Source organism: Adelges cooleyi, unplaced genomic scaffold, assembly GCF_023614345.1.
Source record: "Adelges cooleyi isolate 19-005CV unplaced genomic scaffold, UGA_ACOO_1.1 ACOO_flye_CR_arks_rails_tigmint_CR_PRNA_2, whole genome shotgun sequence".
Classification (NCBI taxonomy): Eukaryota; Metazoa; Arthropoda; class Insecta; order Hemiptera; family Adelgidae; genus Adelges; species Adelges cooleyi.
The window spans coordinates 8,319,692-8,335,036 of NW_026095860.1; the positions used below are offsets into that span (position 1 = coordinate 8,319,692).

At 33.2% G+C, this 15,345-nt stretch overlaps 2 protein-coding genes across 2 annotated transcripts in view; one reads left to right on the plus strand and one right to left on the minus strand.

The window, feature by feature from the left end:
• Window positions 1–15,345, minus strand: part of LOC126833784 (protein EFR3 homolog cmp44E) — a 39,470-nt gene that overhangs the window by 19,136 nt on the left and 4,989 nt on the right. The gene's annotated exons all lie outside the window — the stretch shown is intronic.
• The window catches only part of LOC126833785 (uncharacterized), a 30,840-nt gene continuing 22,241 nt past the window's right edge, over window positions 6,747–15,345 (plus strand). The window contains exon 1 of the mRNA XM_050565328.1: window positions 6,747–7,048. Within this exon, the coding sequence (XP_050421285.1) occupies window positions 7,030–7,048 (19 nt within the window). The 5' untranslated portion in view covers window positions 6,747–7,029. The remainder of the gene's footprint in view (window positions 7,049–15,345) is intronic.

Here is a 15,345-nt window from a genome sequence, read left to right on the forward strand (position 1 = left end):
AATGATCAAAGATATGGCCAGATGTGGCTGATACTTATGTCTTAAATTTGTTTTCTGTGTAAGCTATTAAGAACCTGCGGTCAAGACTTCCTGTTATATAACGTGCTTAAGCAAAAACTGAACCGGGTAGGTACGAGTACAACCATTGCTAGGGCCGCTCGCCGAGATAACTTTTATGATGGCGGCAACCAGGACAAATTTCGTGTAGTACTTACACGGGGATCGATATAGTTGAACTGTCCGCTGCCGCGTAGAGACCCGGGTAGTGTGGTGTGCGCGCACCACCACCGCCGTGACCGCGTACATGAAACCGGGCTCCCTACGCCAAGATCCCGGTCATAGCTGTCTGCGACCTAGTGATCCGGTTACGGGGGGTCGGGATGACCTTTAGCGACCCCAAACATCGACACCGTAACCTATTTAGGCTTTTCACCGTTAATGGGCCCACGCGGCTACGGCGGCGGCCGTAAAATTTAAGTTGGAAAAATGAAAACACCTCACAACCAGGGCGCCTACAATGTACTGGTGCACCGTTGTACGACTCCTATGCATTCCCGGCCGTGTCCAGAAAAGACACGGCAGGAGCTGACGAGTATCACCAGAACGCAGCATAATATTAGCCGTCATCTCCTGGACCGGAAAAATCCTAAACGCGTCTCAAAAATAGTATTTAGACTTGTCGAATTCGATTTTCAACTAGGTGGCTTAGAAATACGATTATTTTTAGTAGATTTGACTCTTAGGCATCTTAGAATTTATTTTTTTTTTACAGCTATTACGGATCGACAAAAACTGTAATAGTTTGTTTGTTAGTTTATTCATAACCGACACATAAACATTTATAATATTAGTTTTTTATTTATATTAAGCTATTATTTTACCTATTATCGGATGATTCCCGTTAGTCTATATGTTTGCACGAGGGCGATTCCGAAGGCAGGCAACAAGATGAATGATTTGCTTGCGTTTACATGTTTTAATGATAATAATATGTCCTATACCTTTTTTGGATTATTAACGCATATGTGCTGCTAACGGATCGGAGACATCGTACATTTAATTGAGGCGTTATGAACAACTAAAATGTAATCGTTGAATAATTCATAAGCGCAGCGACGGCGACAACGGTCGCTGTGAATATTTGTAAACAGTACCTAAATCATAATAATAATAATAATAATCGCCTTTCCCCCAGATTTACAGTTATTTTTCAATGGAAAACCTACAGGATTTATTCGATTTTACTGGAATATATGTTTTTTTTTTGCTGCAGAGAACATCTGTTTGCACGCGTAACACTGTAACGTTAATAATAATAATAGGCAAAGAAAAGGAGCAAATTAGCCTGAGGCCGTGGAACGTTACGAAATAGACTTAATCGTTCGTCTACCGAAGATGGAAACGTGTTTGTTCGTTTCACTAATATGTAATTTCTCTCTCGTTGCAATCTCATCGGGTCCACTCGAATTTATTGCAAGAAGACGTGAGTAAGAATCGCAGCGTGGTAGATAAATATAAGGTCCGCACCCTTTTGTCCGAAGTGTATATATATTTTGTATAATCTTATAAAAATTAAAATGTACAGTTTTCATTCGTCTACTATTGTGACACATGTCTGGATTTTGGGAAGAAGATAGTGGAGAAACTGGTCAACCCCACGACTGATCGACTTTTTGAAATTTCTGAATTTAATTTACAATAAATATTGTGATCAAAATTATATTCAAGTATTTAATGTCATCCCTATCTATTTGTACGTGGGTCGGTCTAATATAAATCTTGTCCCTAGAAGTAATAAAAGGCATAATCTAAGATAAATATGCACAGACTTTCTATCGCGTCATTGTGCCATTGGGCATTGACTACCGCCCAACAAAAAAAGCACACCGTTAGTTTGTCACTGCAAGGGCACAATTTTACTTAAAAAATTAAGGGCGCTAATTAACTACAGTCTACAGCCCTCTTCTTTCAAATATGCCTGTAATCATTAAAGAGTTTTCAAATTTCATTGATACATTTTTATTAGGACATGCATTTTGTTCACTTTAATGTACCTACTATTTTAATCGGCTGTGGTTATAAGTAGTCTAGGGTTAAACATTTAAATATTCAATAAGATTTTTTGTTTAATATTAATTATTATCATTATTCCTACAACCATCGCATTGGTACTTTAAAAAAATGTTTGTTTCGTTAAGCCGTGACCGCTAAGTTAGGTTATGTTTGGACGAAACGTCGCGTGCCTCTCTACAGCCTTGAGTGCAAAAAGTATTTTTTAACATAATAATTGATGGTTATTCAGCAGCAACGATCTCCCAGTGAAACCTATAGTTAGTAAACAAAACTAACACAGAAATAATAATAGGATAATACCTATACTAGCTCCTATGCCTATAGGTAACAAAAAACCTGGAGGTACTTGGATTACATACTATAGTACCTATAAGGTATATAATATATAGGTTGTTTCTCGAGATTATTACGCTGCTGTTAGGACGTCTAGAACAATGGTTCTTTTTCGACTTCTGTGTTTTGTGTATTAAATTATTGTTTTTTTTTTTTTGGTTACGGCTTTTTAGACCAAACATCGAAAGATAACTGTCTCCATTAATATCGATTCTTCGCTTAATTACTTAACTCGTAACCATTTTTCTTTCTTGTCCGGTAAACGACTAATAATTTAGATTTTACTCCGGAGTCATTCGACATCAGTTATTCACTCAACTTCAATAGACCACAATATGACATATACTAAACCGGAATGTAGTTTGGCTGCAAAACAATAACAGCAAACACTTAACGCCGGCCCACGCACGCCGTCGGTGTTTCTCTTTCGGAAGGTTTAGCAGAATATATTATTATTATTGTAGAACTGATCTTCGACAGCGTCGTTGTTAATGATGTTACAAGGATAACAATACATAAATATTGTTGTAAATAGGTATATACATATTATGGAGAACGCGTGCGAGTTGTAATAATAATTATAATTTATAATGCAAAATAACGCGGATTATCGTTTGAACGGACGTCATTCGACAACAAACAGCTGGCGAACCCCACGCGTTTTGCACACAAAATTCACATTTACTAAAGTTCAATTATTGCTTTTCGATGATAATAATTGATAATAATAAAAATGTATTATTACCGCGTTGCAACACGCGCCTCGCGACTTAAATGCATCCCATTAAAAAATAATATAAACTCTCCAAAGGTATACCCAATAATAGGTACATGTTAATTGTGCTTTCCACATCGACTTGAAACACCTGCCAAATTGCGCCAACGCCATTGCTCATTATTATAATATATTCTGACGTAATCCCTTCTTGTACATAATGTTCTATACTCCACACTTACCTACAATATTTACTTATAATTATTTTTACACGATATATTTTATTATTATTACAATAATTTTAATGAACGACTAACGGGGATTGTTCTCGCCTAACAATTATTAATATTATACATACTTGTGTGTTTTACATAAATTTAGGTGCAGTCGCTTCGCCATCGTAGCGAATCAATTTACGGGTACATTACAAGGCTAAGTACAAACTTAACTTGTAACCTAACTTATAGTTTGAACCCAAATAAAGAATTCTGATTATGGGTTTTTGTTTTTTAAAATATTTAGTTGTTCATAGATGATAAATCCCAGGTATATTGATTAACGAGCGGTAGTTCAGAAAATATTTTAATTATTTGTCATAATAAAAAAAGAAATTTGATTTTTTTTTTTAAGCAAAATTAATTTGATTAGATACACAAAAACTCCGATAGGTCACAGGTTTTTAGATAGGTACTCTATCTGGCTACATAAAGTAATTTAATCGGCGCAGTGGCTAAAATCGTGGTCCAGAAAAATATAGAAAAAAACACATCATTATAAAAGCAATACTTTTCAGCTCCATATCAAAGCTAAATTAAACATTATAACACACAAACTATTTGTCGGTAAAGTGGTCATTTAATTTTACACGGTAATAATTTATTTTAAAAATTTTAAATATGATAGTAAACTAAAACTATGATAGTATTTCATAATGATTGTTACAATATTTTTTTTCAAATCTCAAAATATGTTTACATAATGATTTTGACAGTAAATTAAAATATTGTTATAATAAAAAATGTTTAAATATCTTCTCTTCTTATGTATTATAAATTTAACAAAATAACACATTAATTATTTTCAAAACATAACCTAACAAGAAATAATACATCTAAAAAACATGTACGTTTTTATTATTGTGTGGGATGTTATCATACTGCAAGTATTTTATATATTGAATTTCTAAACTTGAAGTATTATAATATGCGGTTAACGGAAGTTCATTCAAATAGTGGCCATTATGTGTTTGTTCAGATGTTATGGTAACAAGTTTAGGTAGCGACTTTGACATTAATGTTGCTATACTTACCGCAAGGTTCATTACCACTAGTGCATCTGCATAGTTTATAATTAGATATTTGTTTTTGGCGTGTCTAACCGATCACGTGTGCCAAATACATTATATATTGTAGGTAACAGTATACATAATATTATTTATTATCGCAAAAGACAACCTCGGCTGCCAACGGTTCTTTTTTCATACCTGATTGGCTATCATACCTGATTGGCTTTCATACCTGAGCGACCGTTTTTGTAGCTTCGGGCAACGGAAATTCGCAAGTTCACCGATTATAATTATTATTATATTTTGTTGGATAAACATGGCGGTTATTTCCATATTTGGACGTTGCAAACTGCAGTCATCATTGCTAAAATTAAAATTATCTTGATAGTAATCCCGGCGGATCATACTATCGCACTAAAGACACCATCGCACTTTTAACATAGGACCAGACAAACACTGCCGCCGATAAACAGTTTAATACTTAATATATATATATATATATATATATATATCAATTTTGAATAATAATAATAATAGAAAAAAAACCCAGTATCTAATGGACACATACTCATAGATAGATTGGTAAGTTCGACGCATACTTAATCTGCACATGAATAAAATAAACATAATAATTTATCAAAGTAATAAAAAAAAAGTCGTAGGTATTGTAAACAAGAATAATGAAACGCACATGCATGTATATATGTATAATGTATTATTATTATTGCTTTTGTACTAGCTTTTGTCGTTGAAAAAGCGCAAATTGAAATAAATAGTAACGGCGTGGGCGTTGATTAACGTTAAATTGTATGTATTTACATAGTTTTACAAAACATAATTCCTTGACGCCCCTATCCCACACAGGTGGATTGTTATTACTTTATACACTTTCGCCCTCCCCGTTTCTCTATCCATTTACTCGAACTTCTCAGGCTTCTCAGTTTTGCTTAACCCTAAAAAATACTGAATATTTTTAAATATTTCTCTCGTTTATTTTCATGTGTCTGTTTACATTAAAGTGACACGACAACTTTCCTATCTACAGTAATACTATGTCCATACTCCAACCATATAACCGATCATATTTCTATTTCCCATCTCCTTTCTAGATTTATTATACATTCTATTAGCTATAGGCCGAAACCATAGCTTAAGTGCTGTTTATTAGGCGAAGCTCATCTTAGCTCATTTTAGGAAATAAAATAAGGCTGTTGTGAAATAGTGACATTTTCAAGTCCGGTTCCATGTCCAAACATATAACTATTTACCGGAAGAGTTTAACTATTATATTTGAATAAACTGTGACTAGCCAATTTAATGCTCTCCTATGAAATCTAGAGCACAATAAACGGTAAGACCTTTAAAAAGTTATATAAAAACTTTTAATTAATTCCCATAAACACACTATTTATTTATTATTTAAGTTTTAGCAATGTGTATTGACCTGTGTTAAGTTACTCCTTTAAACGTATCACCCAAAAGTAAAACAATAAGTAACTATACTGCAAGTTCCCTTACAATTAAGGATATAGGACTAAAATTTTGATTTGATTAACTTTAAGGGACATCATAGTTTTTTTTGGACTACATTTTTAATCTCGGAAAAAAACTTTTGCCTAGAAAAAATGTCTGTTAAAAACACAAAACAATTGTACAAAATTGGGTATAATTTCGATGAAAAAAAAAATTGAAAACGGAAAATTCGTATAATTTGTCAAATCCAGGTATTCTCATCATTACTAGATTTAGGGAAATGAGAGCCTGTGTTAAAAATATAATTTATAAATAATTGTATTCTGTAACTGATTTTAATTTAACGTATTCAAACGCTATTTTTATTTTATAAATCCGTTTCTCCCTTTCGAAAATAGTTTTTAATATTAATATTATTAATATATCGATCAAATTTATTTTCTTTTATTTGTTTTTTACTTCAAGTTGGTTTATTGGCGGTTTGTATTGTGATTTTATAACAACTTGAAAATTAAGTTAAGTGCCAGTGATGTACACTTAAAGGTACTGTTGGGCTATGGAAAATATTTTCGACTTTAATAACCAGACACACCTGGCTTGTCTTCAAAATTATGATAAAACCTTGTTAACGGTACGGATTATACGTTTTTTTATTATTAAGCTCAAGAAGTTGGTTGATGGTGCCAAAAGGTTGACGGTCGGTTTACCGGATTATACACTGATCAGCACAACAACGTCTATACCACATGTGCGCGATTCAACCATGGTCGGACCGGCTGTTGCGTTGGGACGTCCGGGAGTAGGGCGCCCGCGGATTTTGTGCGGAGGTCCGTCGATCTGCGGCGCGATCATTGATCATCGGCTAAGTACGAACTAGTTTCAAAACGGCCGGTCCGCGGTCCGGTGGTGCAGGTGCAAGTCAGCCAACTGATCCGGTGCTCGACCGAGACGACGGCACGGCGCGAAAAACGTGCTCGCCAACACTTTTTCAAAAAACATCACAAACGGAATTCGAAGAAATTTATTTTTATTTGCCAATAATAAAATTAGTTTTTCTCTATGGTGCTGCATATTTTGTTTGAGTAATATTTTCCCAGTGTACTTATTACGGATCATGAACCCCGGCCGACTTTTCTCGGTGGACTTTTAAATGTTTCTAAAGGATCATGGTGAGTACAAACCCGATAATATTTTCTTAAAGAAAGACATTCAATACAATATCGACATTGACAATCGAAAGTCTTCGGACTCACAAGAGCAAAGTAAAAAAAAACATAACTAGATGCTTAATCTTCTTCTTGCACAGTCAGGTTAAAATACTCCCAGTCAAAAATATCAAGACAGGTATTGTTTAACGATTGTAATTGTATATTAAGTCTCGTTAAGCGTGCGTTCTAACTTCACCAAAAACCTAGCCGATATCCAGACAATGTCAATTGAAAAAACGCATACTACAATAGGATTTAATTATTTTCATAAGACCAAAATATAATTTCATTGTTAGTCATTGTCGCAATCACATCTTGAACACAAAATCGTCTACGGTTAGGCAATTCAACATATCGGTCACAAGATAATAATGCGGTATAATGTTATGCAGAATTTATGTAGGTACTCCGTATTCAAAATAGTACAATAGTGCGACGATAGCCGTATTACTAAATGCATTTTTCTGAATTAAAAAAAACAAACGGTTCTAAGCGTTTTAGGATTATAATTTTAATCGTTTCGACTCACGTGCATCGGCGTGTGTAAAATTATGACCTTTGCCCTTGACCAATTTCCACGGTGAACGTACGCTCTAAATTATTTTTTTAGCTCCGATGTTTCATTTTTAGCCATATTTTTTTTACATATTTATGACAATTCCAATACATACCTAGTACTTAGTACTTTTTTACAGTATAATAAAAAATTATAATACATTAAAAGTAAACAAGGGTAATTTTCTTCCTCTCTTAAAAAAAAAAAAGAAAGAAATTTGACGAACCTAAAGCTGGAAGATGTACAAGGAAGATTATTCCAAACCTTCCAGTTATATTACCTACTCAAAAATAAAAATTAACCAATTGCTCTAGGCAGTGACTATTTAATACAATATTGTGATATAGCGCTTTAGGTTGGTAACAAGCTTGGAGTACTCAAATTCTGAATGACAAATTAAACTTTTATACCATTATAATTCCTGTTATTACTACCAAAAACAATTATATGTACCAAACACGAATGATAAATCTGCATCGTAAGGCAGGTAATCTGATGAAAGTTGTGGCAGTCCGCCGAGATTTTAAAGTAAACGATTGTTTCTTTTTCTTGCACACTACTTGGCCAAAGGGTCTGGTTTTAACCGTGAATAGTGTTTTTAGCGAAATTTCGGCTTCTAAGACGATACAATCAATTAGGTCTCAATAAAAAATGATCAAGGTGGAGTTAACGGTAATGGGAACTAATGATGAAGAAATCACAAACAAGCTTAGAATACAACACAATCAGAAATCTGAATTATTTTGTACTTAACAAAGTTAGATTGTATTGCAAAATACAATACAAAATTGATACCAAACGATTTTTTGGCATTTCATCAGTTCTGTAGATGTTTTTACTGGAACTTTCGATTAATTACGTACATCGCAGTTATTTGTGTATCTTGAAAATTGACTAACTTAAACAGGAACATCGGATACGTGTATTTTTGTGTACACGTGAAATAAGTAGATGTATTTTTTAACGTTCAGCTTGATTACTTTGTCAAGTATACTTACACCTCAAAATACTGTATTTTTAAAAAAAGTCAGCATAGTTGGGTCAGGGCATACCGCATAGGTAGTAGTGACGGAGCATTGTGGGTTTGGGGAGGTATTAGGTTTTCAAGAATTATTATGACTAAAATTAAGACTTAAATCATTTCTAAACAGATATTTAATATCAATACAAGCAAAGTTCGACTACAGATTTTCGAGAAAATGTTTTTATTATAGCTCCCACTTACATCTGTCGTCTATCCTTCAGTCAGACCTTAAACATTAAAACTACACCTACAAATGGGAAACTAAAAAGTTTCTACCACTTTTGGGTAAAAGAGTTGCTGCAATAATACTCAAACGTATAAAGAATATTTCATAAGCATATTTTAACAAATTTTAGAAAAGTTTTAATATGCCGTTATTTTAAGTTGAAAAATACATAAACTACTGGGATGTTTTCTCGATTTTAAATGGGAAGAGGTGGATTTTTTTCATTTATGGCTTTATAAAATAATTTTCAGATACGATTTTTGATTTTTAGATTTATTAAAAAAGTAAGTAATCAGTTCAACGGTTTAGGAAATATTGTGAGTTGAGACATAAAAATATAATAGCGTCTTTGTGAAAACAATACCTTTTCAGCTCCGGACCGTGGACCGTAAGATAGTGTGCCAATTAATTGTAAGGTTAACGTGTACGATGGGTATAAAGAAACTATGTCGACGTCAAATCCGTAAAATTATTCTTCTTATTATTAATAAAGAAACTCTGTTATGCGCGTAGGAGTGTCCCTGTTTACTGTTTGGCCAATTCGGAAATCTCGTTTGATTTGGTTAGCATATTTTATGCGCCGTTACAAAGATACATATTTTTGGTACAATACAATGGATGCGGCAGCCACAGTGGTATGTGTGGCTTATACCCACGTCGTGTTTCTTATTTTTATTTTTTGATATCCTCGCAAGTATATAATATTATACCCGCGGTGAGTGACAAGTTGAACGACCTATTCGAGTAGGTATATAATATAATAATAATATGTAGTGCAGTGTCACCGTCTATACAGATAAACTACGTTGCGTCGATTATTAAAGTTTACCGTCCGCTTTTTTTGTATTCGCCTTCGACACCAAGTACAGATCACCCTAATCGAGGGCAAATCCGAAACGCATTTACTAGTGACGTTCGACAGCTTGTTGAGTTCATTATGACAATAGGTTGTACACGGTACAGCAAATTCCATAGACAATAATAATTACTGTCTGTTCTGATCAGAGAGAGAGAGAGAGAGATGACCACTGATCTTTGCGAATGGTCCATTAGACTAAGATCATAACATTGGCCTCGTGCGACCTATAGCTTAATAGCCGATCTTATCAAGACAACAAAAAAATATAATGGCAATAAATATTGAAATATTTTAACGGTCGTAAGTCTGTCGTGTCCCGCCGGTTCGTTCATTCCGGACGTAGTGGGCCTTAGAGATTAAAAGAAACATATAATTCGTCGCACGAGCCGTATTTTACATTAATTGGTTGTCAAATAATATAATACAATGACTTATTTGTATTTTCTTCAATAACAATAATAAATTGTAATGGGTAACAATAAAATAAAATTAAAAAATCCGTTAGTTATGAAAAATTAAAAAAAGACACCCGAACGCGGAGCGTAGGAGCTAGTCCGTCGGCAATCTACTCGTCCAGCGTCCCCTTCCGTGTCACTGTTGGACCAACGGTTTTTTTTGTGTTTGACGCCTCTGCGTCACCTTTGGCCAGCAAACAAAACCACACACGCATACAATGCAATACTATGCACCTAAATAATCGATCGGTAAGACGATATGTAACTAGTTGACGATTACAAATTATAAACAATTCACAATACATATTTTAAGCCAGCTGACAAGTACCGTCGACGAACTGTATACAAAACATTTGGCCAAAGAAAAAAAAAGTTTTAAAACAAATTTGGTGGATTATTTGTTTTTACCCTTGTTTAGTCATCACTTCTTTATGGCATTAATAACGAACAGAACTAATATTAGAGTTTATGCTGTTAGCGCGGCTTCTGATAATAATATTAATTAATAATATAACTATTAATATCATGATAGTGGACTTGCAAATGAAATGGCCCCCGCACATCAACGCACACATTACTAAATAGATACATACATATGACTATATATGGCAGGGACGTAATTACGCTGTAAGCAAATTATTTATACTATTTGTATGTATAATAATAATTATATAACGATGCAGACAACACATATATTATTTCGTGTCTATATATATTATTGGTACTTGGTAAATTACGGTTGTTGATGTTGCGATCATTTTATACGAAAATTTTGTGCTGTGATCGTGTTGCGGCAACAAACCACAGTGCCTAATGCATATTTGGGTATGAAAGAAAAAAATGAAAGTTTATTACACATTCGTAACAAAGTGCCATAAATGATTTCTCAACGTTAACGCACATGTCGTCTAAACGTGTCTCCAGCTATCAGAATAATATAATAAATAAGGTTAACTGGAAAATTGAATTTCATCCTATTCGTTCCGTTTGACATTTGATAGTAATTATAAATAATAAAAAAAAATAATGATCTTTAGTGTTATTACGAGTATAATAACTTGATCTGATAAAGTGTTTTTCGACTTCATTATCTTGAAATCGCTTGTATATATTTAAAAATGTTTTTTGTGTCCAGTTTTTTTTTAAAATCACATTAGCATTTTACAACATATATTTTTACATTTTTTTCAGTAATATTAAAATAATCCGTATTAAATTCAGTACGAAAATTTGAGCATAAAGATGTTGTTGAACATACTGTTATATCTTCCGAATAAAATTGATATTACCTCCATGATATCTGATTTCGAGTTATTATTTTGTCAACAAACACACCATTTCATAAAACCTTATCCCATTATTTTCTATTCCATCATGTTTTATTATAATATATTTTTAATAAATACAACTTATCTAATTTACCAATTCATATCTTAGAATAAATCTGTACTTTCGATTCAAAAATCCAATTTCACATTAAGTAACTTTGCTTAAACTAGCATTAAAGCTTTCATTTTACAAAAAGGTTACTGATTACAATTTACTGTTAATAAACCGTACAATATAAATTAGTATCTTGCCCTGGCTTGCCTATACTCAATCTATACCTATTACCTACTTATAAGAGCATTTTTAAAAATTACTTTATTAGGAAAACAATAATAAAATAAAAAAAGTCAAAATTAGCTACTGATAAGATTCGATCGGTAAATGTTTTACTGTAATCTGACAGAAGTCAGCCTTATAGGAAACTAAACGCATTGCCACATAAGTATTAAAAAATGATAACATATTGCAAAATTTAAAACGCCAGGAGACAGAGAACTAGAAAAAAATGTTTCAAAGTATACTATACTTGTTTTTTATCGTTTTTTACGGCATTCTTTTAGAAAGAGTCGTTTATATTTTATGTTCTTTTAAAAATACAGTGTTTATGAGTCTCACTAAGTTTATTGTCAGACGTAATAACCGATAAGTATATTCTTTTTCCTTGTACATAATCTCTCCAATCAAAAATCTGATCACGCCAGTCGCCATATAGACCTTAGGGTACTTGCGTCTATATGAACTGAGTATGCGGTAATTTCAAACGTTCAATTACCGAGTAGCAGCTACTGGTCTGGGTAATACAAGAAGTATTTTTTTATTATAAAAAAAAAAACAAAAGTAATCATAATGGGTAAATCGCGATTCATCAAGGTCTGCAGATTCTTGAACATTTTGCAATATACGAGCCGTAATAACTAATTAGTCAATTACGATTGTTTGGAAAATAATTATACATAAAAAACGCGGATCACGATCGATTTTAAAATAATATATTATTATACCTTTTGTTTATATTGTTTGTTTCTATCAAAAATGGATACGATGCGGATATTATTGCGGCAGACGACCTATTGTTTTTTTGTTTGAATAGTTTTTTATTCATAGTGATGCACGTCGTATTAGCAAAAATCCAAAGACGGACAATCGTTAATAAATACAAATCAAATAAGAATAATGATATGTATGTATGTATGTGCAATAGGAGTTAGGAGGAGAGGTTGTGTTTTATTGTCCGTCAACGACCTTCAGTCGACGCATGACCAGCGTCGTCTCAATCACGCTTCATGCAAATATAGTTTAAAGTAGAAAAAACTGAAAAACAATAACTGCCGAAATTTCACATGACTAATTTGAAAATAGTTTTTTTTTTAAATTATAAAGATATATTTTCGTATAATACACCTTCTGCCTTTTAGTAGAATTTTTAGCTCCTAAAAGTATTGTGCCAATTTTTTTTTTTTACTGATAAAACCACTGTTTTTTGGTAGAGAAAGGGATTGAACACAATTTGGTTTTAAGGCGGATTCAACCTGACCTTTTTTCTTGGGAATTTATACCAAGTAAACGTTGAAATTTAAAAAAAAAAAACACCAAATTGTATTTCTGGTTTCCTGATTTTGAGAGAAAAGGAATAAACTGTTAACTTTTGACCTATCAAAGTAAGCAGTTGTAAGAGTTGTTTACCAGGCGTATGCGCTTTTAGACCCCAAGTACAGATACACTTTAGACTACAACTTTTAAGTATTGAGTGCAAATATCAAAATGATAAATGTGACATTGTTTGTGGCATTGACCAATTTTTGATAACATAATATGAAAACTATTGTATTTGGCGTACTATAATATTATGTTCTTTGAACACACCGTTGCGCAATTGAACCCAAAGAGTACAATTAGCTGATCGATTTATGATTGCATCAATAATTAATTTTTTTCTTATGGTTTTACTTTTTAATGACAAAATAGCTGTATAAGGTAAGAACTATGTATACTCACGAGAAACTCATAAAGGGGAACAACAACTCTATATGCACAACAGATGCATTTCTATCGTTTCTGGATACATATCTGGGTAACTTGCAATATATCATCTTCGCCATTATATTGATATATAATATATAGTTATGTAGGTATTATAATTGTCGTATAGTCGAGCTTGGACTACTGGTAGTGTCCTTATCGGTTAACTATCCGTCGCGTGTAATCTTAAGCAATCGCGATTGACTCGTTATGGTGCCACACCGACATAAACGCAACTAGGCGCAGAGGGCTTAAGTGTAGTAGTATTTTTGGTCCCCCAAAAAACATGAAATTACAAGTTTCTTTTTCCACTTTGTCATTTATTGCAGTTGTTTAGGGTCGGAAATATAGGTCGCAACCTTTACTCAATAGGTACGATTTGTCTCATCTTCCACGTACATATTTCAATCAATAAAAAACTACATCTTTTATATTATAAATGTAGCAACAGAAATCTATAGAAAATAACTGCACTCAATTGGGTTATATTATCATAACTTGATCCGGTCATTAACACTTTGTAACATCAGGTCTCTCTTCCCTTTTCGCCTCACGATTGTTGACGGAATTGTTGGGAAATGCCCACAGTTGATTCTGTAATAGATGATCTGAAATATCTAATCATTAGATTCTTTAAGAAAGTTTACTGACGGTAAACGTTATTCGATCTCGAAGGCTATATTATCACCTATGGTATCAGTATTACGAAGGCTACGCAGACTCCTCAAAAAAAGTTGACCCTAGGTAGCACCAAAACTGTATTGCCACAGACCGTTTTGTTGCACTGGTGCATGTTAATTACAAGGAGGTGGGCGTTTTTCATAGGATCTGGTTTTGAGGTGTCTTTTAGCGTTTTATGTAAATCTACACGTGCCAATCCTACACGATGATAACGGTATAGGAACGACTATTAACGAAGACAATATTCACCGAGCGAGCGTGTCACTACGATAACGCGTTACGTCGGATTAGCGGTAATGCATTCCTCCCAATGTAATACACAATAGGCGAGGCGAGGTTTTTTTTTCTTCATAACAGGATAATATGCACATACAATATTGTAAAAATTAACTGTATTTTTTGTCATCAAAGAAATAGCCAATAATGAGGACCGCCTCTATATTATGATGACGGGTTTAACAGTAAGAATTGGAGAATCGGTTCGCTCACACAAACCGCACAGGGTGTTCGATAGAAATATAATTGCTAAAACAACGATGTCGTAGGTTTTTTCTAATTAGATTTACCATTCATTAACGTCATCGATGGCGACGCGAAAAGAATATAATATGTATTTATTTTTGTCTTGAGAGAAAGACGAAAATCGGTTCCGTTGACGTAAATATTTAGCTATAAGTAATTTTATGGGTGCCTAATAACGGTGAACGCCTTTTGCTAACACGTGCGAATAATAATCATGAACATGTAACCTACTCTTTGATCAGGTGAAAAGTAATAAATACTAATAATAATTTACAGTCGATGTGTCCTTGGCATTTGCTCAGTCATCTCCACTACTAACAAATTGTTGGTGACTATACAAATAAGTTTGTTTAAAAAATAAAAATTTGTGTCAGCCTAGTAGCACTATAGAAAATTGTAAGCAAAATAAAAGTCAAGAAAAAATATGCGTAAGTCTATCAGGGGTCAAGGGATGAATATATACTATACATATACATATACTTAAATTCATGAAAAAAAGTAACACATATAACACTAAGTGTACAAATAAATGTTGGTAGAGTAGGATAAATGTTATTTTCGTTATAATCCGTCTAAATGTTAAATAT